Source organism: Ictidomys tridecemlineatus, chromosome 2 (genome assembly GCF_052094955.1).
Source record: "Ictidomys tridecemlineatus isolate mIctTri1 chromosome 2, mIctTri1.hap1, whole genome shotgun sequence".
Lineage (NCBI taxonomy): Eukaryota > Metazoa > Chordata > Mammalia > Rodentia > Sciuridae > Ictidomys > Ictidomys tridecemlineatus.
Window position 1 is genome coordinate 37,806,364 of NC_135478.1, and position 23,920 is coordinate 37,830,283.

Consider the following 23,920-nt stretch of genomic DNA (forward strand, 5'->3'; position numbering starts at 1 on the left):
ACAGTTACAAGCCAGGCTCCAGTCTCTGGGAGTTTCACATTGTTTCTAATATATTGGTGCTTGGACAAAGTCGAATCGTCCCCTTGAAAGCTTGACTGCCCAAAGGGTATAAACCCAATTGCCAGTGGTTTATTCAGCTTTGACAGTTCTCAGTGTGATCCTAACAGCCTTTAGTAAAACAAGAAGGCAAGAGAAAAGCTCCAGAGACTTCCTTCTATTCATTTCTGTAATAGTTTTCTTGCCACAGGAGACTTAAGAAGATTTGTACAGCCTGCTCTCTTTTCATTAGCAGCAAGTGCAATGCTGTTGGGTAAGTTAATGTGTGAGACTATAAAAAAAGAAGAGTGCTGTGTATATGAATTTTCATTCCATCTTTAAAAAATGGTCCTTTTACTTAAGTACAATACAGCTAAAACATGAATAAATAGTAAATATATTTTGTATTTTCTAAATCATAGACTTAGCGTCTGGTTTCATTCTGTTGTATGCAATACCATGGTTCACTGGGTTTTTGGTATGAACATGTTAAAATTATCGTTATTGGACTGACAAGGAAACTTGATTGAATTTTCAACGCAATCATAGTTCTTGTCATGGAATGTAACAGTATTTAATGATTTCTTTGTATTTCCATATGCATCAAAAATGCATCAGCATTTTCAGGCTTAGTTTGGCCATTCCATTAAACTGCCAGAACTAAATTACTGTTCACATAGCATCCTTCTTTTCTTCTTTGCTAGAAATTGCTAGAAAAAAGTGCGTCTGGTTCCTAAGATTTCTAACTGTTATTGAGAAAAATATACATGTTTATGTTTGTGATGGCGTTGTATAACCAACCTGTGAATGAATTCTTCAGTCTGCATAAGCTATTTTCTTATGGCTTATGAAGTTATATGTGGTTTGTTACACATTGTCCTTAATTTTCCTTTTTCAGTATTATCTATATTGTATCATTTGGACTACTTTCTGAATTAAAGGATTTTGGTTAAATAGATTTAATATATTAAAGTCAGTAGATGTATCATTCATTTTTCTTGAAGTTATAAAAGATGGACATCATTGAAATTTTATCAATATTTGATAAATTGGAACACAGGAAGAAAGATTAGGAAAACAGGAAAGTCAAATAAAAAAAATAGTTATTTATATTTTTTTTCCTATAGGGTAGCCAGTACCGAAAGTGGAGTGGGTGAGATAAATTAATATTTCCCTCATTTTAGGTTTCCACATATAAAATAGCAAACTATAGTCTTTGAAATTTGATATGTCTTATGGCTCTTCTGATACAGTATTTGCTATTAAAAACATAAGTTCTTATGTGAAGTGATATTGCCTTACACTTCCTTATGTGCTGACGTGAAGATTCCAGTGTTGACCTTGACTGGTTAAGATGCAATGTTCTTATGAGACAAAATAAATGATGACATATTAAGACTGATTAACTTGGCATTCAGCTTTTGGAGAGACCCTCATTTTTGTTTTAGAGAAGTACCAGTATTATTATGTACCAGTATTATTATGTATTATTATGTACCAGTGATTAGGGATTTCTTATAGAGTGGCTTGATTAAGGGACTGTAGTTAGAAGTGTCCTTTCCTCTCCCCATATCTTTCAGGTTCTTTTCCCCTGACAGTTTGTGATGATGCGTTGACATTCTGAAATATCAAAGCAGAGAATAACCATTGATACAGCTGTCTGACTTACCATAGTTCCTTATTATAGCCATCATGTTACCACGGGCCATACTTCTGTCAACAGCACTTCATCACAGATGCCCCAATTGCCCATATATGCATGGAAGCTTGGAGCATTGCCTGCCAAAGATGCAATAAATCAAGGAGCAAATTATGTGGCTGCTTCTGTAGTGCTTAGGTTTTCTCGTGTCCTCATGACCGTGAGCTTGTATCCAAAGTTAGGAAATCTCTAGATTATGCATTAGCTGCAGGATGAGTCCCTTTTTGTATCATTTTTTACAAGACAGGAGGATGACTCACCAGAAATTAGAATGTGGATCCTAATTTTAAAGAGTTTCTCATTTGTGCAGTTTTAGGAAAGGGTCTTAAAGCTATTTTTATTTGCTTATTTTCCCCTGGCTGTTCCAAAAAAAAGGGGGGGGGTAAATTTTATTTCAAATGTAAACTCATTAAGTAATAAGCGGTTATGATTGCTCTGAAAATGAAAATTTATTATTATTTCAGAAATTAAGTAAAATGGCACAAGATATTAACAAATAAGCTACTGTAAAGTTAGGGTACTATTTTATCATGTAATTGGCTGTAATACATAAATGTCAATATGAGTGTGTTGTGTATTTTTTTCTTGATAAAAGAAAGAGAACCTAAGGCTATAAACAAGAGAGACAATATATTTTAAAATTTTCTCTTTCTACTTAGGAAGCTGAAAATTTTAGTTACCTCAAATTAAGCATAGGGTGAAGTGGTTCATATTATTTAAAAGAGAGAGAGATGGGCTCAGAAATTTTAAAAAATGTGGAAAACATTCAGCCTCCATAGAAGGGTATTTGCTTCTCTTATTTTAGCGAAGCAGGAGATTTTATTATAGATGACATTTGAGTCAGCTTAGTATATATATGTAATGCTTTTATTTCAAAATAGATAACAATTTTGTCAGAGAATGTATTGGTATTCTCAAAATAATAAAATTTCCAAAATGATGGGAATCATCAACAAAGTGACATGAAAAGTTATGTCAGTGAGTTCCTACAGCTGAGGAAAGCCATAGCTTGGGAACCAGATGTTTTTCTCCATACAAGAGAGACATAGGTAGTTCATTTTTTTTTTGAATATTTTGTTCTTGAAGAAACAAAGTATATATTTTAAAGGAACTGTATTCTGTTTTCCTGTTTTCTGAAATTTTACTTTCAAAGATACTGTACTTTGATTCCTTACTGATCTTAATTAGTCATTGGTCTCGAATTCTTTAGATATAATATTTTTTGTCTTTGAGCCTTTGGTAATTACTGAAAAGTATTTGGGTTGATTTTCTGTGATGCACTTTTATTTGGAGTAACTTCTTATAAAGTGGATAATATTTTTGCATGATTCAATACTATTTCTGAATCATCAATTTATTGACATTTTATGTAGCATATTTACACAGATTTGCTTCATTGGTGACAAATAAATTTTGAGACTTCTCTGACCCCACCCTTTTTGAAGTATCCACATCCTGAGAAGTGAACTTGATGTTGATTTTGGGGAATGATGGACATGAAACTGAACAAGCATAAAAAGACGGGCATCAGATAGAGGTCTCAGGGTGCATAATAGTTTTAGGGTAATGTGCACATAAGTCACAGGAAGGAGTCAATGTGGCATGTGAAGTGTTGACAATAGGTATGACTGACATGGCCGGTGTCTGATGTGGACAGCAAGAACTGCCAAGTTATATAGATGCTTAAAATGTAAACAGCAGCTCATTGAGAGGTAGCAAGAGCAAGGAAGAGTCACATGCCTGTCATCTGGGTAGCATGCGTCAAGGGATCACCTGTCTGAGGTCTAATTACCTGTCTGAAGTCTAATTCATGTATGGCCACTGGGCAGGCGATAAAAATTGGCCAGTAACACTCAGCCTACTTTTCCTTCTCTTCAACCACTGCCCTGCAGTATACCATTAGACAAGCTGCCTTCAGGCTTGACCCTGATACACACTGTCAAACTATTCCTCAGGTGCTGTGAGTGCCTTCACCGCCAAGCTCACCAGTGTCAATCACAGAACTTCCTTCTTGATAGTTATTCAGATTTTGATCTGAATATGGTCAAAACCTACTGAAGTGAGTCAGTTATACGACTTAAATGAGTATGCTTAAATATATATATATATATATATATATATATATTTAAAAATTATATATATATGTGTGTAGTTTTTAGTACCAGGGATTTAACCCAGGAACACTTTACCATTGAGTTACATCCTCAGTCCTTTGCATTTTGAGACAGGGTATCTCTAAGTTGCTGAGGGCCTTTCTAATTTGCTGAGGCTGGTCTGGAATTTATGATCCTCCTACCCTAGCCTCCATATTCCTGGAATTACAGATCTGCAACTTAGTTCAGTTGAAAAAGTGTAAAATTACAGGCAAAATGAAACCATAACTGCTATGGTAAGTGTTGGGATATTCTTGTATTTAGTATTACTAGAGGCAAATAAAAACTTAGATCATTTTTGTTACACAGATATTTGTTACCACTTGAGTTCTCTGGAGATTACATAGCTGGTATGTGGAAGAGTTTGGATACTTCTTGCAAGGAGAGATATTTCTTAAGAATATTATTTTGTAATTTTGGTTTATTTTTCTTGAAATATTATGATTCAAAAGATGTGTATTTTATTGAGACTACTTTAAGATGGATCCATGTTCTTATTTATATTGGCTATAGTTTAAGAGCATAGATGGATATGTCTTGTATACAACAGTTAAAATTATTACTGTACCTTTGTTTATCAGTGAAAGTAAAACATTGTTTTCTTCATTTTATGCTGTAGGAACACTTATAAAGAGGGAATCTTCCTTTCATTTCAGACAAAAAAAGATTATAAAGTACAATATGCTTTATGATTTTGTTTTTAAACATAAATAGTAGGATAAATTTCAAAATCCAAACAACAGTGAGAAATTCAGTACAGTTAACAATACTTTCAACATCAATGTCAAATCATTTTTTTAAAGTTTCTTGATTAGATTTTACAAAGGCTTATTAGTGTAGCTAAAATACCTCTAGCATAAACAATTATTAATACAATGTCAGATAGGTCTGCAGGTAAACTCAATTACATTGGCACAATGGGGCAAATAATTGTAAGAGTCATTGGTGTTATCGTTCTCTGAAGGTCAAAGGCACTGATGTGGAGAAGGTGAAATTAGATGACAGAGCAGAATAAGGGACTGTGATTGAAGATGTTCTGGATCACAGAACTTTATTGTACTTTGATTTTTTTAAAAACCTGACTTTATTTGGGTCTTTCATCTGTGAAAAAGAATTAGTGTATGCCGTACTATATACTTTGATTGAAATATTTGAAGTTTTATAAACACATATTTTTTTTACATATTGAGAAGTATTTTTTTTTCCTTTCCTGTTGCACTCCAGCTGTGAGATTGGCTTCTACTAGTTATAATGCAACTCTCTCTGATCCAGAGCAGTGCATCTTTCTCTGCTTATTACAGCATGACAGCATAACCTTTTATATTCGTAAATATTTTACATCCCAGAACCTGAACGGTAGAAACGTTAATAGAGTTTCTCCATTTGGAAGAGGAATATTTAAATTTGACAATCTGCTGCTCACCTAGTTAGAGCTCTTCCCAACCTTTGCTTTTTCAGAAGATTCCAGGAAGTGTATAGACTTTGATTTGATTTGATTTTGGTTTTAACACCCAGCTATCACCTCAGGTTTTGGGGCTCTGAGATTCATAATAAAATTTACAGCTTTTAGTGAGGTGGTGAAACTGGAATCATTTATTTACTCATCGGTGTCATAAACTATGCCAGTTCCTGATTACATATTACTGCAAATGAGATAAAGATTTTATTGTCTTGAAGATTTCAGCCTAGTGGAGGCAACATTTAACAAGTAAACATATCAATGAATGTCATTATCAATTATGATAAATGCTATAAAGAAAACAATATGGGTTCTATGAAGAAGAAATAGGTGGCTAGCTATAGTGAGGGATACATTATTAATCAAAAAATCTTCTAGATTTGTGGAGACGAGTGCTGATACAGCCAAACAAAACAAAACAAAAACCACTAGACCTCTGCTAGGCAGGGTGGCAAATGCTTGTAATCTCAGCAGCTTTGGAGGCTGAGGCAGGAGGACTGCGAGTTCAAAGACAGTTCAGCAAAAGCAAGGCACTAAACCACTCTGAGAGACCCTGTCTTTAAATAAAATACAAAATAGGGCTGGGGATGTGGCTCAGTGGTTGAATGGTCCTGAGTTCAATCCCTGGTAACCCCCCCCCCAAAAAAAAAGCTAGACCTCTAAGCTAAGTCCTACTTTAAGAAGCTTGAGACTTTCAGCCTCATTATGCCAAGTGATGATTGAAATAACCTTTATGTATGTTGTTGAAAAATCATATTCATCCTTTCTCCTCCAGCTGTATAACACCCTGCCCATTTCTCCTCTCTCCTCCCAAATGAGATTTCTCTCTTCTGATAATATGAATGAAACTGTGTTCTTCTGATTACCGAGACTGGAAGATCTGAAGTCTCCTTAGACATATTATTTTTCCTCTTCTCTTCCCCTCTGACATTATCCATGTTAGCTGTCTAACTGGCATCTCTGACCCTGCCCTATCCCCGCTTCCCTCGGCATCTTTCCACAGACTGATTGTTCTTAGGCATGGCCCTTGTCTGGTACTTCTCTCCTCAGAAGCCTTCAGTGGTCCCCTGTTACATTTAGAATATCTAAATCTCAACATTCAAGATACCTTAAAACCTGACTATACTCAAATATACCAAACTGTTCACAAAATGGAAAAAATTTAAATATATCACAGCATGAGTCCTGGGAACCCATCAGCCATGGATATTCCTATGGGTATATACCCAACTGAATACTAGGAGAAAAATAAAAGCTTTGATTCAGCTCCAGTGTCTATGTTTAGTTCATGTATCTTTTTGCCCTCAAACTAATCTTTAAGAGAAACGGAGTCTGCCCATGTAGTCTTCATTCTCTGTGCTAAGAGGTCACTTCCAAACCAAGCAAGTGAATTTTAGTCTAACAAAGTGCAGCTATAGGAAATTGCATATGGTCAAGAAAACTCTCCAGTGCACCATTCTGAAATAAATTCTACAGAGACTGGACTAAAGGAACAAATTGGTATCATCGAGGCTGTGTCATGTGGTCTGACTGTATAGATTCAGACTCACTTCTTGGCTCTGTGTCCTTGAATTATTTAACTTCATGTTCATGTCTTAATTGCTTTATTGTGAAAGTGGGGATAATACCCAATTCTAATGATTACTTAGAGGACTAAATAAGTTAATGAAGCACTTTAAAAAATGATTGTGCCAAGCACATTTGTGTATGTTTGTAATCCCAGCAACTGGGGAGGCTGAGCCAGGAGGATCTCAAGAAGGCAACCTCAGCAGCTTAGCAAGGCCCTCAGCTTGCTAAGACCCTGTTTCAAAGAAAAAAATAAAACTGGCAGGGCATGTGGCTCAGAGGCAAAGCAACTCTGGGTTCATTCCTCAGTACCCAAAACAATTTTCTTAAATAAAAAAATCAAAAATAAAACATGATTATGTGTTTGTTACACAAAATAATAAATGAATCAATATTTTATTAAAATAAGGTTCTTGTGAAGATTTTTTAAAAAAATATATTTTAGTTGTTGATAGAACTTTATTTTATTTACTTATTTATATACGTGGTGCTGAGAATCAAACCCAGTGCCCCACACATGGTAGGCAAGCACTCTAATGCTGAGCCACACAACTCCAGTCTCCATAAAGATTATTTTATGGCAATGCATAGGGCTAAAAGTTAACTTGTTAATCATTAATACTAACATATACTTTGATGATTAGAGAACAAGTACTCCTCCATGTTCTTCTATACTATTTATTACTAGGTAATTGCACACTTAACTAGATAAATCGCATCTAAAGGAGACATTTGGGCGAGTCAGGTATATTAATTGTGGTGTGGTATTAAGGAGGCTTCCTTAACAGTGACATGCAGCTAAGGGCTAACAACGTGCCAAGTGCCTTCGGACACTGGAGTAGAAGCAGTTTTTGCTCCAGTTATTCCTGTTAAGGAAGACACAGCCAATATTTATGTGACTAGTCTTCTGTGTTTTAATGGAGATGAGAATTGTTTAGTAAATAAAAAAGGTGAAGGAACAATGTGCAAAACCCAAATTAATTATATCTAGCAGCTTTGTTTACTCATTTGTTTGCAAAGCAAGTTCAACTGTTAGTGCAGCTAAGCTGCCAGCCAGCCAGCTTTCCTCAGGGCTGGGGTTGTTTAATTAGCCTTCACTGGTGAAATTTGGTCCCCAAATTTTAACTTTCTCATTATATCACTAGAATTCTTTACCTGATGTATTATCAGTCAGTAGTCAATTTTACATCATAATATATTGATCATCTATTCAATATGTAGTAAACAAGTACACTGAGTCCTAGAACATATAGCCATATCATTTTTTTTTTTTGCATATGTAATTGCAAGAAGCTGTCATCTGGTAAAAATCCAAGATCTTTATGGCTTGAATATTTAGGAACATAATTATTACTAATCTCTGAATACATCACTTACGATGGATGACAGTAATTATAAAAGCAGAAACATTGATTTCTTTGGAACTCAAAATCTCTATTGGCAGATAGTGAATTCTAAATCCTTTTTATTTGGAAGTAAAACATACGAGTTTGAAGCATATTTCAACCAAATGTAGACCCTGGCATTTCAGGTTTTATGGCCTTTTCGTCACTGTAAACCGTTCTTCATCAAAAAAAAAAAAAAAGACATGTACACCAACAATAGAGATTGTCAGTTAAGTTCCAAAATAACATTTAACAAATCTAGTAATATATACTTTGTATTTCACAGAACAAAAGAAAATGTAATATGCAACACATTAAATATTCTTTTTTTTTCTTGTCTAAAGAACATGCTCAAATCTTTTTAATACTAGGAAACTGCTGTCTCAATTTTTATTTTTCAGTGCTTTTTTTCTGCCAAAGTTGGTTTTAATATTACCAGTGAGTTGCTATGTAAATCACAGCTAGTTAATTGAGAGCCAACCATGTGCTAGTCAACTTTGCTGAGTTCCTTATATGCATTACCTTATTCAATATGCCTGGCAATTCTACCATCTAAGAATAATTAATTCCTTTTTAGACTTAAGGAAAAGGAATCAAAGAGAATTCCAATGCTATAATTAACAAGGAGATATCAAAGCTGTTCAGATTTTGAAATTTGTAGTATTCTTTGAATTGACTTGAAAACATTTTGACTTTTTTATTAAATAAGATTGAATGGATTTGAAGATTCACAGGTAGAATCATGTTTAGATAGGATCGATTTATTGGTACACATCATAATATATAGAAATTTACAAAGGTTATCCCTCTTTACCCAAATGAACAGTAAGTAGTCTATTTTTGTTTACTGTTGATGTCAAGTAACAACAGGTTATGATCATGGATATACAAAGCAGATTCAGAGGTTTTGATCCTAAGAAACTCAGGAAATTTTAGCTACAAAGCATTGAGCTTAGGGAAAATGGACAAATATTAAAAGTCTTTTCTTTACTCATTATTATGAATCTCATTATGTATTTTTAGGCGTGCTCCCAGTTACATGGTATCAAATGTACTGTGAACTGGGGAATGTGTGTTAAGTGGTAAAATGCAGACAAACTTAGAGAACATCCTTCTGAGGACAGTTTGGGTCACAGCTCTCAAGGAGATTAAGGAGTAAAGGTAAAGGAGAAAAAGTAGCATAAAACAATCTGTGGCAAAAAGGAATTGAGCTGAGTCCTTTATTGGTCTTTAAATGTATAAGCCACCAAATTGAAGCAGGCTTCAATATTTTAAGGTCCACATCAGAAGGAAAATGGTACACAGAAAGCAGACCAGGGCTGCAAATTTCAGGAAGTTTCCCTGGGGAACTTCAGTGTCTCCTTGGGGAAATCTTGTGCAGCTTGATTTGGGGAAAGCCATATATTCTCTGCCCTTCTAACCTCCTGCTGCTAGCCAATTTCAGTAAATAGGCCCACATAGCAATCCGTAGGTAGTTAGTATGATGCTAGTTAATAAAATTTAAAAAAAATAACATCTTAACACTGGTCATGAAGAGGAACAAATATGTTGTAAAAACATGGACTGTCGTTGAATTATGCTGCAGCCCTTGCTGGCAGATAGGACTGAGGGCTTGGATCTTTTAGAATCTGCTCACCTATTCTGCAGAAAAGATGGATGGCCTTCTGTTCTGTATGTGTTTCCAAGCTTCTTAACTTTCTCAAGAAGAGAATAATCCTGACTCCTGTTCAATTGACTGTTGAAACTCATGATTCCCCCACCTCATCAGCTACAGAGAACAACTGCTCTCTAGACTTGTCAAGGATTATAATGTCAAATTCACTGCTACTCCATGTGTAATCAAAAGCTGAGTAGAGAGTTAGAATACCTAGGGCAGACAGCCTAAAGGCAGTGCTTCCCATGGCTTAAATGTGAAAACTCTATCCCTGTATTAAGCCATAATCAGAGTGCTATATCATGTACTAAAAATGAACATAATAATTGCATTTTGATCTTTTCCCCCATTAGTCCTAGATCTAGGGACACTGAAAAAAGCAGTTAAATATGGTGCTTATTGTAAGGGGCTTTTCTTTTTCATTTGCCTTCATGAACTTATGTTTCATTAACACCTTTATTGAGGTATAATTTATATAGCATAAATTCGCCTATTTGAGTGCATGATCCAATGATTTTTGGTACCAACATCATTACCATCTGCCAAAGCCAATGTCTCGGCTTGGCACCAGAATCACGAGCCACCACACACCTTTGTAGGTTCAAACAGCAATTCTTTATTCCAGCTCTCACACCGCCTCCACACAGGTCCAGGGGCAATCGCGTTCTGCCGTCTCCCGCACAATTCACCTACTCCACGAGGCTATCTCCAAATCCCATCTTTATCTCACGAGAACTCAACGGGAACAAGCAGCAGGAACACCCTAATCCCAGCAATAATCTTCAATCTCCAACTTCCCTAAAACCCATTATCTTAAACTGGCAACGCCTTAAACTCAAGGAGCGGTTACTTCCTCAAACCTGATCAGCTCTAAACTCGGATCCGCCTTGGTCCTTGAGCAAGGTCACCTTATTAAAGCATGCATGCAATGTCCCATCGAATGTCCTCTAAGCAGCATGGGGTACGCTTGGCAAGGAAATTTCGATGGGTCATTCCTACTTGGTAATGGCCCTCAGCAACCATCCACTTTTGAACATTTGCATCATCCCTTAAGTACCATTTCCAGTGTGTTGCAGTCAGTTTCTTCTCTCACCCCAGTGCAGATAATTTACTAATCCATTTCCTGTCTCCATAAATTTTTTATAAATAAATCATACCATGTCTAGGCCTGTGCATCTATTAAGTTTCAATGGCACACTCTTTGTGGGGGGGTTATCTGTGTTGTAGCATGATCTTGCTTATTGCTGAATCATGTTCCACCATACATATACACATGCCATGTTATGGTTTAGATATGAAGTGTCCCCCAAAAGCCCATGTGTGAGATGATGCAAGAAGGTTTAGAGGAGAAATGACTGGATTATGCAAGCCTTAACCCAGTCAGTCAGTGAATCCCATGATGGGATTAACTGAATGGTAACTGAAGGTGGGTAGGATGTGGCCGGAGGAAGTGGGTTATTGGAGGCATGCCTGGGAGGTACATTTGGTCTCTGTCAAGCAAAGTCTCTCTCTTTCTCTACTGTCTGGTCATGATGTAATACTTCCCTCCACCATACTCTTCTGTCATGATGTTCAGTTCCAGGCTTAAGAGATTGGAGCCTGGTGTCTGTGGACTGAGACCTCTGAAACTGGGAACCCCCAAATAAACTTTTCCTACTCTACAGTTGTTCTGGTCAGGTCTTTTGATCACAGCAGTGAAAACACTGACCAAAACACACCACATTTTATTTATCCATTCACCAGTGGATAGAAAATTCAGATTACTTCCACTTTCAGTTATTGTTGGTAATGTAATGTACATTTGCATGGGCATCTTTGTGTGGAGATATTTTTCATTTAGATGGATACCTAGGACTAAAGTTATAGGGTCAAATGTTAAGTTTATCTTCAATTTTTAAATTGTTTTCTGATGTGATTACATATCATTTCGAATCCTCACCAGCTGTGCCTACAGGTTCTAGTGTCTCCTTATCCTCTGTAACACTTTTTATTGTCTGGTATTGATTATAGCTGTTCTAACAGATTAAAGATCCTATCTCAATGTGGGTTTAATTTTCATTCCCCTAATTACTAATGATGTCAAGCATTCTTCATGTGCTTATTGTTAGCCATTTGCAAATCTTCTTTGGATGTTCAGTTCTTTTGTCCATTTTTTAATTGAATTATTTATCTTTTCATTGTGAGTTGTAAATTTCTTTGTGTTGTGAATACAAGACCTTTATCAAATACAATTTGTATTTTCTCCCCTTAGAAGACCTGATTTTTCATTGTCTTAAAGGTGTCTTTTAAAGCACAGGCAGTGTATATTCTAATGAAGTTAAAATTATACATTTTGGTGCCCTATTTAAGAAATGCTTCCTTATCCCAAGCATCTAACAATTTTCCCCTTTAGTTTCTCCTGTCCATTTTATAGTATATCTCTTCCACAGAGGTCTGTACTCATTTGGGATATATATATATATATATATATATTAATATATATATATATAATAATTAATATATATATATTAATATATATATATATAATAATTAATATATATATATATATATATTAATTTGAAAGCCTAGGTTTATATTTTTACACATGGATATCTAGTTTTCTTAGCCCTATTGTTGGAAAGACTATCCTTTGCCACTGAATTGCCTTGGCATCTTTGCCAAAATGTTAATTGACCATAAGTATAAAGATTAATTTCTGGTGTCAGTTCCGTCCATCACCTCACCATATGCCAGTATCACACTGCCTTCGTTATTGTAGCATTACAGTAAACTTTGAAATTGGTGACTCTATGTCTTCCAATTTGTACTTTTGCAAAATTAGTTTGGATTTTCTAGGTCCTTTGCCTTTCTGCACCATTCTCACATGCTGGAGGTTCCCTTTGAAGCATAATTGTTAAAATTTTGGAGAAGTTCAAATTATTCATATTTTTCAATTTGATGCCACTGTCTTTGGTGTCTTATCTAAAAATCAATTGTCTTACCCAAGATGACAAATACTCCTAAATTTTCTAGGTATGAGTCCTATATTTAAGCTAGTGACCCATTTTCATCTAAGTTTTTAGTACTGAATAAGGAAGATGTACAACTTCATTCCTTTGCACATGGATACCCTGTAGTCCCAGCACAATTTGTTGAAAAGATTATTAATATCTCTTTAATTTTCTCAGCATTCTTGTTGAAAATGAATTGATCATCTATGTAAGAATTTATTTTGCAACTCTCAAATTCCATTTGGTTGGTCTATATCTCTCTACCTTTATGTTAGTAATACATTATCTTAATTATTATGACTTTGTGATAAATTTTGACATTGGGAATTGTGAGTTTCCTTTTAAAATTTTTTTAAAAAATTTTAATTAGATATCTATGAAAGCAGAATGCAATTTGATTCATTGTACACAACTGCAGCACAACTAACATTTCTATGGTTTTACACAATGTAGCATCACACCATATGTGCAGTCATGCATGTACCTAGGGTAATGATGTCCATCACATTCCACCATCTTTCCTGTCCCCATTCACTTTTCCTACCCTCCCCCTTTTCACAGTCAGAGTTCCTCCATTTTCCCCTTCCTCCCCACTCCCCATTATGGATCAGCATTCACTTATCATCGAGAATATTTCGCCTTTGGTTTTTTGGGATTGGCTTACTTCGCTTGCATGATATTCTCCAACTCCATCCATTTACCTGAAAATGCCATAATTTTATTCTCTTTTAATGCTGAGAAATAGTCCATTGTGTATATATATCGCAGTTTCTTTATCCATTCATTCATTTACTTAAGGGCATCTAGGTTGCTTCCACAGTTTAGTTATTGTGAATTGAACTGCTATAAGCATTGATGTGGCTGTGTTACTATATTATGCTGATTTTAAGTCCTTTGGGTATAGACCAAGGAGTGGGATAGCTGTGTCAAATGGTGGTTCCATTCTATTTTCTAAGGAATCTCCATACTGCTTTCCAGATTGGTTGTACCAATTTGCAGTCCCCCACATTCTTGCCAACATTTATTGTTGTCTATATTCTTGATAATGGCCATTCTGAGTGGTGTGAGATATTTCAGGACGTTTTTTTGTCCTGAAATCTATTCTGTCTGATGTCTCTATAGTCTCTCCTGTTTTACTATGGTAATATTTTGTATGGTACATTTTTCTCCATACTTTTTATTTCAATGCATTTATTCCTTTGAATCTGATGTATATCTTCTACAGTTGGATATTTCTATTCTGACCTAACAATCCAGTGCTTTGATTGTAATATATAATTCATTGACATTTAATGTAATTATTGATGGGGTCAGATGTATACATAGCGTTTTGTGATGTTTTCCATAATTTCCATTTATTTTTATCTTTCTGATCTACTACATTCTGTTGTGTTCAGTAGATAATTTTAGTGCAACTTTGTAATTATTTTTTTCTCTATATTAACTTGTTTTAATATCTGTCCTAGTAATAATATATGTAGTTTTGGCCTTAATGTGGTTTTATTTTTATTCTTTTTTTAAGTCATAGTTGGACACAATACCTTTATTTTATTTATTTTTATGTGTTGCTGAGGATCAAACTCAGTGCCTCCCATGTGCTGGTGAGTGCTCTACCAGTAAGCCACAATCCCAGCCCTTAATATGGTTCTATATAACTACAAATATGAAACATATATGTAATACATGATTATTCCTGTGGTAACATATAAATATATTTTAATATGCAGCTACATATATAACTGTATTTCTCTCAATGATCCTTTTGCCAGTGTTATTTTTTTTTTCAGAGATTTCAGGTTAGTTTCTGGTACAATTTTCTTTCAAGTTAAAGGACATATTTTAGTGTTTCTTACAAACACTGTTTTTAGAAATCCTTTCAGCTTTTGTTTATAAATAAACTTTATTTCACCTTTTCTTACTAGAGCTTTTATTTTGAGGTAATTATAGATTCACTTAAGGTTATAAGGAATTCAGAGATCTTATGTGTGATGTACTTTGTTCCCTTAATAGTAACATACAAAAAACTGTAGAACAATACCACTGGTTCAGTATTGAAATCAATACTGTCAGGTTGCACGTTAGTTTCATCAGCACCAACAGCCCACGTTCAGCCCTAATAAAAACAGGCCAGCTTTCCTCCCAGTCTCCTCCTCCCTATCCTTAACTCTTGGCAACCAACTATCTGTTCTCCATTTCTATAATTTTGCCTTTCACAAAATGTTACATAAATGAAACAACGCAGTATGTACCTTTTTAGGGAAAGTTATTTTTTCAATCAGAATTCTCTGGAGATCCACAAATGTTTGTGCATATGTCAATATTTTGTTCCCTTTTTTGAGTATTATTCCACAGTGTACATGCACTGTACATTGTTTGATCATTTCCTACTTAAGGAACATGTGAGTTATTTCCAGTTTTTGGCAGTTATGAATAAGGTGGCCAAAGATGATAGCACACTAGTTTTTGTATGAGCATGATTTTCCATTGCTTTAGAATAAGTATTCAGGATTACAACTGCAGTGTCATATGTTGGTAGCAGGTTTCCTTTACTAAGAATTTTCCAAAATTTTCCAGAGTGGCTATACAATTTTGCATTCCTATTATCAGTATCCGAAAGATCCAGATTTTCTGCATCCTCACCAGCATTTGGTGGTGTCCATGTTTTTTACTTAGCCATACTGATAGTTTCATAATGACATCTCAATCTGGTATCAATTTGCATATCTCTGATGCCTAAAGATGCTAAATGTATCTTCATTTGCTTATTTGCCATCTGTATATCCCTTTCGAAAAGTGTATGTTCATGACCTTTGCTCATTTGTATTCAGAGGATGTGCTTTTTCTTTTAATTGTTGAGTTTTGAGAGTTCCTTATATAATTTTTAATGCTTTGTTGAAGACCTGATTTGTAAATAGTTCTTCTCAATTTGTAGCTTGTCTCTTTACAGGCCTTTCACTGAGGAAATATTTGTAGGTTTAATGAAGTCTAACAAGTCTAACTGATATGTTTTTCTTCTTTTTAGAAATTGTGCTTTATCTTGTGTACCCAAAATTTTGTTTCCATATGCCTAGATTTTTAAGCTTTTCTCTTTAAATTGACACTGATTTCTCCCAGTTTATTTTCTGTATGAAATTTGTTTTGTTTTAGTTATTCTAGTTCTTTGCCTTCCCATATATATTTCAAAATAATTACATCTGTAGGAGCACCCAAATGCCTTTTGGGATTTTGACACTAATTATATTAAATCTGGCTATCGGTTTCAGCAGAATGAAAACCATTATAACTTGTCTGTCCACTTACTTAGATCTTTTTATTTTTTTATTTTTCATCATAGATTTCAGTGTTCAACACACAAGTCCTATGTGTCTCCTCAGATTTAGCTGGCTTCCTCTGTACTGTTCTTGCAGGGGAAGGACAGGCTTCCACCTCTTTACTGCCAGGTAATGGGTGAAAGTCCAGGTTTCCAAGTGAGTCTCAGTACAGAGCGACTCCTTAATTCTGCATGGAGTTCTGGGTCCTATAAGCCTTTACTGAGAACACCATGGTAGGAGAGGCAAGAGTTGCTCATTACCACTTCCCATGGGTCTCCACTGATTCCATGAAGATGGTGCTTACTACTGTTGCCAGCCACTAACCCAAGAAGGCTGAGGAATAGGGACAGGGTCTTATAATGGACCAGAAAGACTGAAGTATAGAATCCACCTACAGAATTTTGTGGTATGGATGAAACTGGGGCAAGAGGTTTTTCTGTGGTATTGGGCTGGAGCACAAGTATTATTGTCTAAAGGTTTCTTATCTTACCAGGTTGCCCTCTCTTTCCTGGCCCTTTGGCTAGTGAGGGAAAGATTCTTTGATTGAGGATTTTTACTTTTTAATTTTTTCTCCAATCTGCACCCTTTGGTGCATATGGATTGTTGGCTTCTTGGACTCCAAGCCTGGGGTCTGGGATAGATGAATAAAAAGTAACCCAGGAATTTCACCATCATGTGGCTCTTGAAACCCATGGAGTCATACAGGAGTGAGCTTCCTGAGTTTGTCTTCTTTCCGTCTTTCAGAATCTTGGGTTTGTGTTACATACAATCCTCAAGGTTTTTAATTCAGCACTTACTTAGTGGGCAGAATAGGGAAAAGTACACCTGCTCCATCTTCCAGAATGCAGAAATCACTACATCTGGTAGTTTTTAAATGATCGTTTCTTTTTATTGCTGACTGAGCTACTTTATTAACTCACTGACAATGTTGTCTGTGGTTCTTGCCACAAATGAAAGGATATTTTTGACAATTTAGGTACAGAAATAATATTCTTGACTTCTTAGTGTAGGTCTCTCTCTCTCTCTTTTATATATATATAATGTGTGTGTGTGTGTCTGTATGTGTATGTATATATATACTTTAATTTTTAGTTATTTCCTCCACCCATTGCATTTTTACAGTTCTTGCAAATAAAATTGCAAGACTTATTTTTTTAGAAAGATAAACATAGCTCTGTTGCTTGCTGTGATATCACACAATTCATTTGTAGATACTAAAACAGATAACCTCTGTCCTCTTTTCTACAAGTAATGTGACAGATTGTACTGTAAGGTGCGTGAGAAAGTGAATTGGAAAGCTTTATTAATACATTTTGGAGTTTTTTCATTTCTTTAGTTAATGATTACACATCACTGTGGATGCAAATAAATCCTCTTAGCATTATGTGACTTGTGGTGGAAGGGAGGGGCAGGGGGTGGGTTTGTTGAGCATGTCATTTGTTGGATGCTTCCCATTTCGTTATTTGTCTTCCTTAATTCTCAGTCATAGATTTTTAAATGTTTTTTGAAGCTAGCATATATTAATCATCAATCAGTGTTGTAGATGCTTTTATGGTTATTGTCATAACAAGGAAGTAACTACAATCCCTTCAAATTTCTTACTTTCTTGGCTTTAGTTGTAAAAACTATCATTATGGTGACAGTTGTGCTTAACCTGACCAATTGTATTTTCTCTCCTCTCCATTCCCTTCAAAATTCAGACCATCCCAGAGCCTGAAGGAAAAGCAACACTGTTTAATCTTTTCTATAGCATAGTGTCTTTTACTCTCGTCCTGTATTTCCAGGGTCATCTCATTCACTCTCAGGGCTCAAACTTATCTTGATTATTCAGTTTTCCATCTGGAAGCCCAGACCTAATGAATCAGTTAATATCTGTATATTTATAGACGAGATGTGTCACGTTTCTCAAGACTAAAACACTCAGGGTTACTCTAGGTTAACTGGGCTGCGCGAAATAACCACACAGGAGACAGAGATACCTTTTGCCTTGGGTCCTGTGATGGCTCCTTTTACTTGGGGGTGAGGGAGGGGGAGAGAGAGAACGTGCTGAATCCTTTTACTGAGGAGAAGTCATTCAAATGAGGCGAGGGGTCAGGTTTTGGCAGGGGGGAGGTGAGTCTAGCTTCATGATATCTGCTGTCAGCAGATTGACTGACATCTAGGAAGACCACACCCAAAGGCAGAGCAAGAGAAGGCAACACACAAAGGGTGTTTCCATGGAACAGTCTATCCCAAACAGGGCAAAGAGGTAGGATTACAAAAAAAAATAGGTGAGTGTAGCTGAACCCCAGGAGTATGCCCAGTCAGAAGCCTGGCCTTGCTATCTGAGCCAGGGGTAAAGATAGAGTCACCAGTCATGGAACTACCATGCCAAATCACGTGATCTTTCAGATCCCTGTGGTGCATCAGGACCAGAAGGCATGGTAACTCAATGTGCTGACCACAGAGATGTAACAAGTAAATAAAATGTAACATATTCAAAATATCATACTTGTAGCATTGACCTCAAAGCCCTCAAAGAGTGAGGGCAGGCAATTTTCTCCCTCTTTCAATCTTTTTTTTTTTAATTTTCCTCTTCAAAGATATTTATTGTGCTTACCTGTACTTGTGGCAATCAGCTTGTCAGATCCTGGTCGTAGTGTCCATGTACAGTACTTTCTCAAGGAGCTGTGTTCTATATAGAGAGAATCACATTAAATCAACCAAAGAGCTATTTTCTCTAGAAGCCTTTTTTTATATTTAAAAAAAAATCCTTAACTATATTGGCATATAGTTAAGGATTTGGGAGTCAATACCAATATTCTCTATTGCATATTCTTCTTTGTTTGAAGATTATTTTTCCCTTCTAATCAAATAATTTTACATTTTGAAAATTTAAAAAGTATTATATCAAAACAGATATAATACTGTTTAATATAAGCCATAGTTTCTAAAAATGATTGCAATACAAAATAATGGTGGTTTTAATAGGAAATAGTTATTTGGGTGTTTTGGAAATGCCTACAGAAGGGAGCTTGGAGGAAGACACAGTGAAGTCTTTGACTAGAAATGTAGCAAACTCATTTTAGAAAAGTTTTCAAAGAGTGTAATTCTGGGTTTCAGACACCAAATATTGAAGTGGATCATGCTAGGAAAGTTACTGAGAAATGTTCGGATTAGAGACTAAGTGTGTTGTGGAAAATGCTAGCTCTATAGGTTGAGAGTACATGCTACTTCGAAAACAGAAGGAAGAGGTTGTGTGGTTAAATTTAGGAAATGCATCTTTAATCTTCAGTTTTCCTGCAGCATCTTTCTGAGTTTTTATTCAAGCACATTGTTCAGTCTCAAAAGTGCCTGGTGGGGTTGGGGGGGGTGGTGTGCATGATAAGCAATGATTCCCAAACTCCTTTGACCACTATTCCCTTCACACTTGGTTGTTTATTTTGTTGGGCATGTACCGGGGATTGAACTCAGGGGCACTTGACCACTGAGCCACATCCCCAGCCCTATTTTGTATTTTATTTAGAGACAGGTTCTCGCTGAGTTACTTAGCACCTTGCTTTTGTTGAGGCTGGCTTTGAACTCGCAATCCTACTAGCTCAGCCTCCTGAGCTGCTGGGATTACAGTGTGCGCCACTGAGCCCAGCTCCATTAGATTATTTTTAAGCTTTCCTGTTGAGGTATAATTTACAAAAGGAAAATTGTATGGGTCTTCACTGTATAGTTTTAAAAATACTGGCAAATACCTACATCTCTCCAGCCCATAGCAACATTAGGGTATAAAACATTCCCACTTAGACTAGCAAGCAAATCCTTAAGAGCATTTTAATGGCCACACATAAACCCAGTGCCACAAGATTCAGGTCATATTTTAATCCAGACTTGGTTCTGCCATCCCACATAAGCTCTAGCACAACAGTTATTGTCAATACACTTGCATAATTATTCACTTCTGCATGGAGGTAGCTGCAAGGAGGGCGTTCCTTGTTTTTTGGACAACCAGTGCTTTGCTGGAAGAAGGAACCTTTGTATCTGAGGACTCTTGAATTAATTCGATGTCATTTGTATTTAAAAAATAATAATAAGGCATCATTGCCATGTCCCAGTAAACCTCCCATGTGTCCTTATGCAGTTCAGTTGAGGACGCCCAGTGCTTTACTGAAAGAACACCATGGCAAAGCAATGGACTCACAGTATACTGGTGTTTGTGGGACTGAACAGTAAACATGCAATCAGTCTGAATTGTGATAATACCTCATTCTTTCTCATGGGTCAAAATTCAAATTAAAACACCATCCATCAGAGTCCAACCAATTTAAGTTGATACATGTTATACTTCATATATTGTGTTACAGAAGGATCTAATGTTTCCCACATGAGTTACTGATTTCTGTTTTTACCCACTGATCTGCAATGCCATCTCTGTCTCATGTCAAGCATAAGTGAATTTCTAGCTCTCCATACCATTCCACAGTTATTAGTCTATTTTATAGCACTGTTACATATTCTAAATTCTGTAAGTTTAACCCTTGCTCTCTCAAAAAGCTAGTGCTTTCATTTTGTCCATTTTCAAACCCGTCTTGGTGCTTCTTTACCCTTTGGTTTTCCACACAAATTTTACTATCATCTTCTCACGTGCCAAAAAATACTTTGGGGGATAATCATAGAAACTAAATTACATCTGTTCTTTAACTGTGAGAGAATTGACATATATTTCTGATATGCCAGTAATAACACATATTTAACATAGATTGCTCTTCATGTGTATAGATCTTCTTCAAGGTATTTCACTAAAATGATCTGTATGCTATTTGTTATAGGTTTATTGACAGGCACCTTCCATTTCAGTTGCTGTCTTTTAATATAACACTTTGTTTTTTAGTTGTACTACTCAATTCTGTGATATAGAACTAGAATTGATTTTCATATGTTGATCATGAATTTAGATGCATTGCTGAGCATTTGTGTTATTCTTATGGGTTTCTAGAGTACACTGACAAGTATTGCCTGTGTTTTCTTTTATAAACATTTATTATTTTAAAAATTGCTGTTATCATTGTTTCATTGTACAACAAGGATCTTCATGTTGACCAGAGATAAGAACTGTGGGTTTAACTGTCTCATTCTTGATTTGAAGCGAGTACTACTGTGTTTAAATCTACTGTCTTCATCTCAGTGTTGTCCTGCCCATAGTTGATGTTCAATAAATATTCATGGAGTGAAGGAGGCAGAAATGGATTTTTGGTGGGGGAAGATATATTTTATTCTGATGACTCGATTTCTTGGAAACTTCTTTGCTTATGTTCTTTTGCAATTTATGGATTATAGAACCAAGAGTATTCACTCCCACGTTTTGTGTTTGGCTAAAGGCCTGTTCCTTCACCCTCATGCTTTCTTTGGGCTTCCTCTTACTACTATCTACTCTTTCCTCCATGATCAAATGTCAACAATGAAGGGAGTTTACTGCCACTATCAGAATTTTTTTCTGAAATAACTGTGCAGGTAATAAAAAGTAAGGCTTAAAATTCTAAACTTTAATACAGAATTTACATACAGTTTCTACAGTCCTCAAAATCATCTTTATGTAGAGTCATTGCTTAATTCTATGTAGATGAAAATTTCCAAAGCAGTTGTTAAAGAAATAAAAATTGCTTGGGAAAAAAAGATTTTGTTTTGATTTTGGGTATTTGTATTTCCAAAAGGAACATATACTATGGGCATTTGGGTCTTCTTATCAATTAATAACTTTAAATGCTTTATATTTAAAAGCTACATTTTCTAATTTTAAAATTAATTCATGCTGAGTTTAGATAATTTGCAGAGAATAAAGAGACCACAATACCATATTACCATTTATGACACTGAGAAGAAGATACAGTTGTCTTTTTGGTACATTTCTTCCCAGCCTTTGCTTTATGTTTAGGATTGTTAACCAGGAGAGCTTTTACCCTGTCATTGAGTGTTTTGCCAAACCAATGCAATATTTTTATTGCTGCGTATTTTATGGTATAAAGGAGAGGTTTGCAAACTATAGACTGTGGTCCAAAGCTGGCCCACAGCATATTTTTTCCTTTGTACAGTGCATTAAAAATGTACTAATTAGTATTTCATAGCATGAAAATCATGTAAACTTCAAATTTGAGTTTCCATAAGTGAAATTTTATTAGAACACAGCATGCTCACTTGTATTGCCTAAGGCCACTTTCTTGATACAACAGCAGAGTTGAGTAGTCATTATAAAGACTGTTTACACCAAAGAGTATTTGCTGTCTAACCCTTTATAGAAAAAAAAATTATCAACATTGACTCACATCATGCAGCCAGAGGTTAAAATACATATTGTCTGAACCTTTACAGAAAAGTCTGCAGACCCCTGATATAGGCTGATGATAGTTTATGTTTCTGTCTTTGCTCATCAGCCACTTTCGTTCCTATTTTTGATCATTCTCCACTGACTCATTTCACATCTCTGTGCTTTTTTTCTGTGTCCTCTATCTAAAAAGCTGCCTCTCCCCTTCTCTACTTTGAGGCCGATTCTCCTTATCCCTAAAGTCATAGCTTAGCTCTTTCCTCTCTGCAAAGCTTTTATCGTATCATGAGTTAAGCCCCTCGAGGTGCAATATTTCACATTGGCTGTATTTCATTGGCTCATAAACAGCAGTAATGTTAGTAAAGATAACAATTCATATTTATTAAGGGTTTATTATGTGCCAGAGTTTATGCAAAACCCTTTATGTGAGTACATAATTTCAGCCCCTCAACAAGTCCAGGAACCCACTTATAGAGTTATGAACAGTTAAGATGATTCTCATTCTACCTGTTTGGCCACTGACTTAGGTGAGTTAATTTCCCCCCACATCACACAGCTAGCAAATAGATGAGACAGAAGATCTGCCCCTGGGGTCATACCTTTCAAACTTTCTTTTTTCTGTATTACAGCTGGGATGTCAAAGTCTTTGACACAAGGTAACAAGTGATTTTTTATACCTTTGAACGCCCAGTGTCAAACTTCCTTCCAGATTCATAATACTTGACCATAATACTTTGTTGTTTGATAATGAATGCATAGATGAAGGAAGACTGAATACTGACATTGTTTTTCAAGGTCTTGAAATCCCTTGGCAATATTTACATTGAAACTATCAAAGAAAAGCGATGAGAGACAACTGTTCAAACAAATGTTATTGGAGGAGACCATCTCCGATACTATTTAATCCATTATGAAACCATCTGATAGCAAGGGAAGAGATTATAAATTAAAGCTGTCTTTATTTGATAGGAGTAGGAAGGATTTGATTATTTCCTCTTAGATGTTGGGATTTAGGGCAAGCATTTAAAATAACCTTGGAGCTAATGAATAATAAAGGTTGAATTTGAAGAGAAAGTCATTGATTAATATCACAAGATCTTCCTGTCAAGGAATCATTTCAATCTGATAACTTAAATGATTAAAAAGAGGAAGATTAAAATGAAACATTGCACCTTTCATCCAATGGAAAGCTAAATACAATGTATTATAGAATTAAAAAGTGATAATGGGATAAATAGGGAGAGAGGAATAATGTCAAAAGGGATGAATAGTGTGTTTTTCCTTAAACCTGAAATGGTACCATGCCCTGTGTTATTTCACTTTTCATCTGAAGTATGCTGGTCACTAAAACTGTTGACAATTAGTGTTGGCATGAGAG

At 35.6% G+C, this 23,920-nt stretch overlaps 1 protein-coding gene across 2 annotated transcripts in view; it reads left to right on the forward strand.

Moving 5' to 3' along the window:
- The window catches only part of Znf385d (zinc finger protein 385D), an 826,924-nt gene that overhangs the window by 343,250 nt on the left and 459,754 nt on the right, over positions 1-23,920 (forward strand). Inside the window, exon 1 of one of the 2 annotated variants that reach the window (XM_078038304.1) lies at positions 20-310. The exons of the other annotated variant lie outside the window; for it this stretch is intronic. Coding sequence (XP_077894430.1) covers positions 301-310 — 10 coding nt within the window. The 5' untranslated portion in view covers positions 20-300. Of the gene's footprint in view, positions 1-19; positions 311-23,920 lie in introns of those variants that run through there. 2 annotated transcript variants of the gene reach the window in all.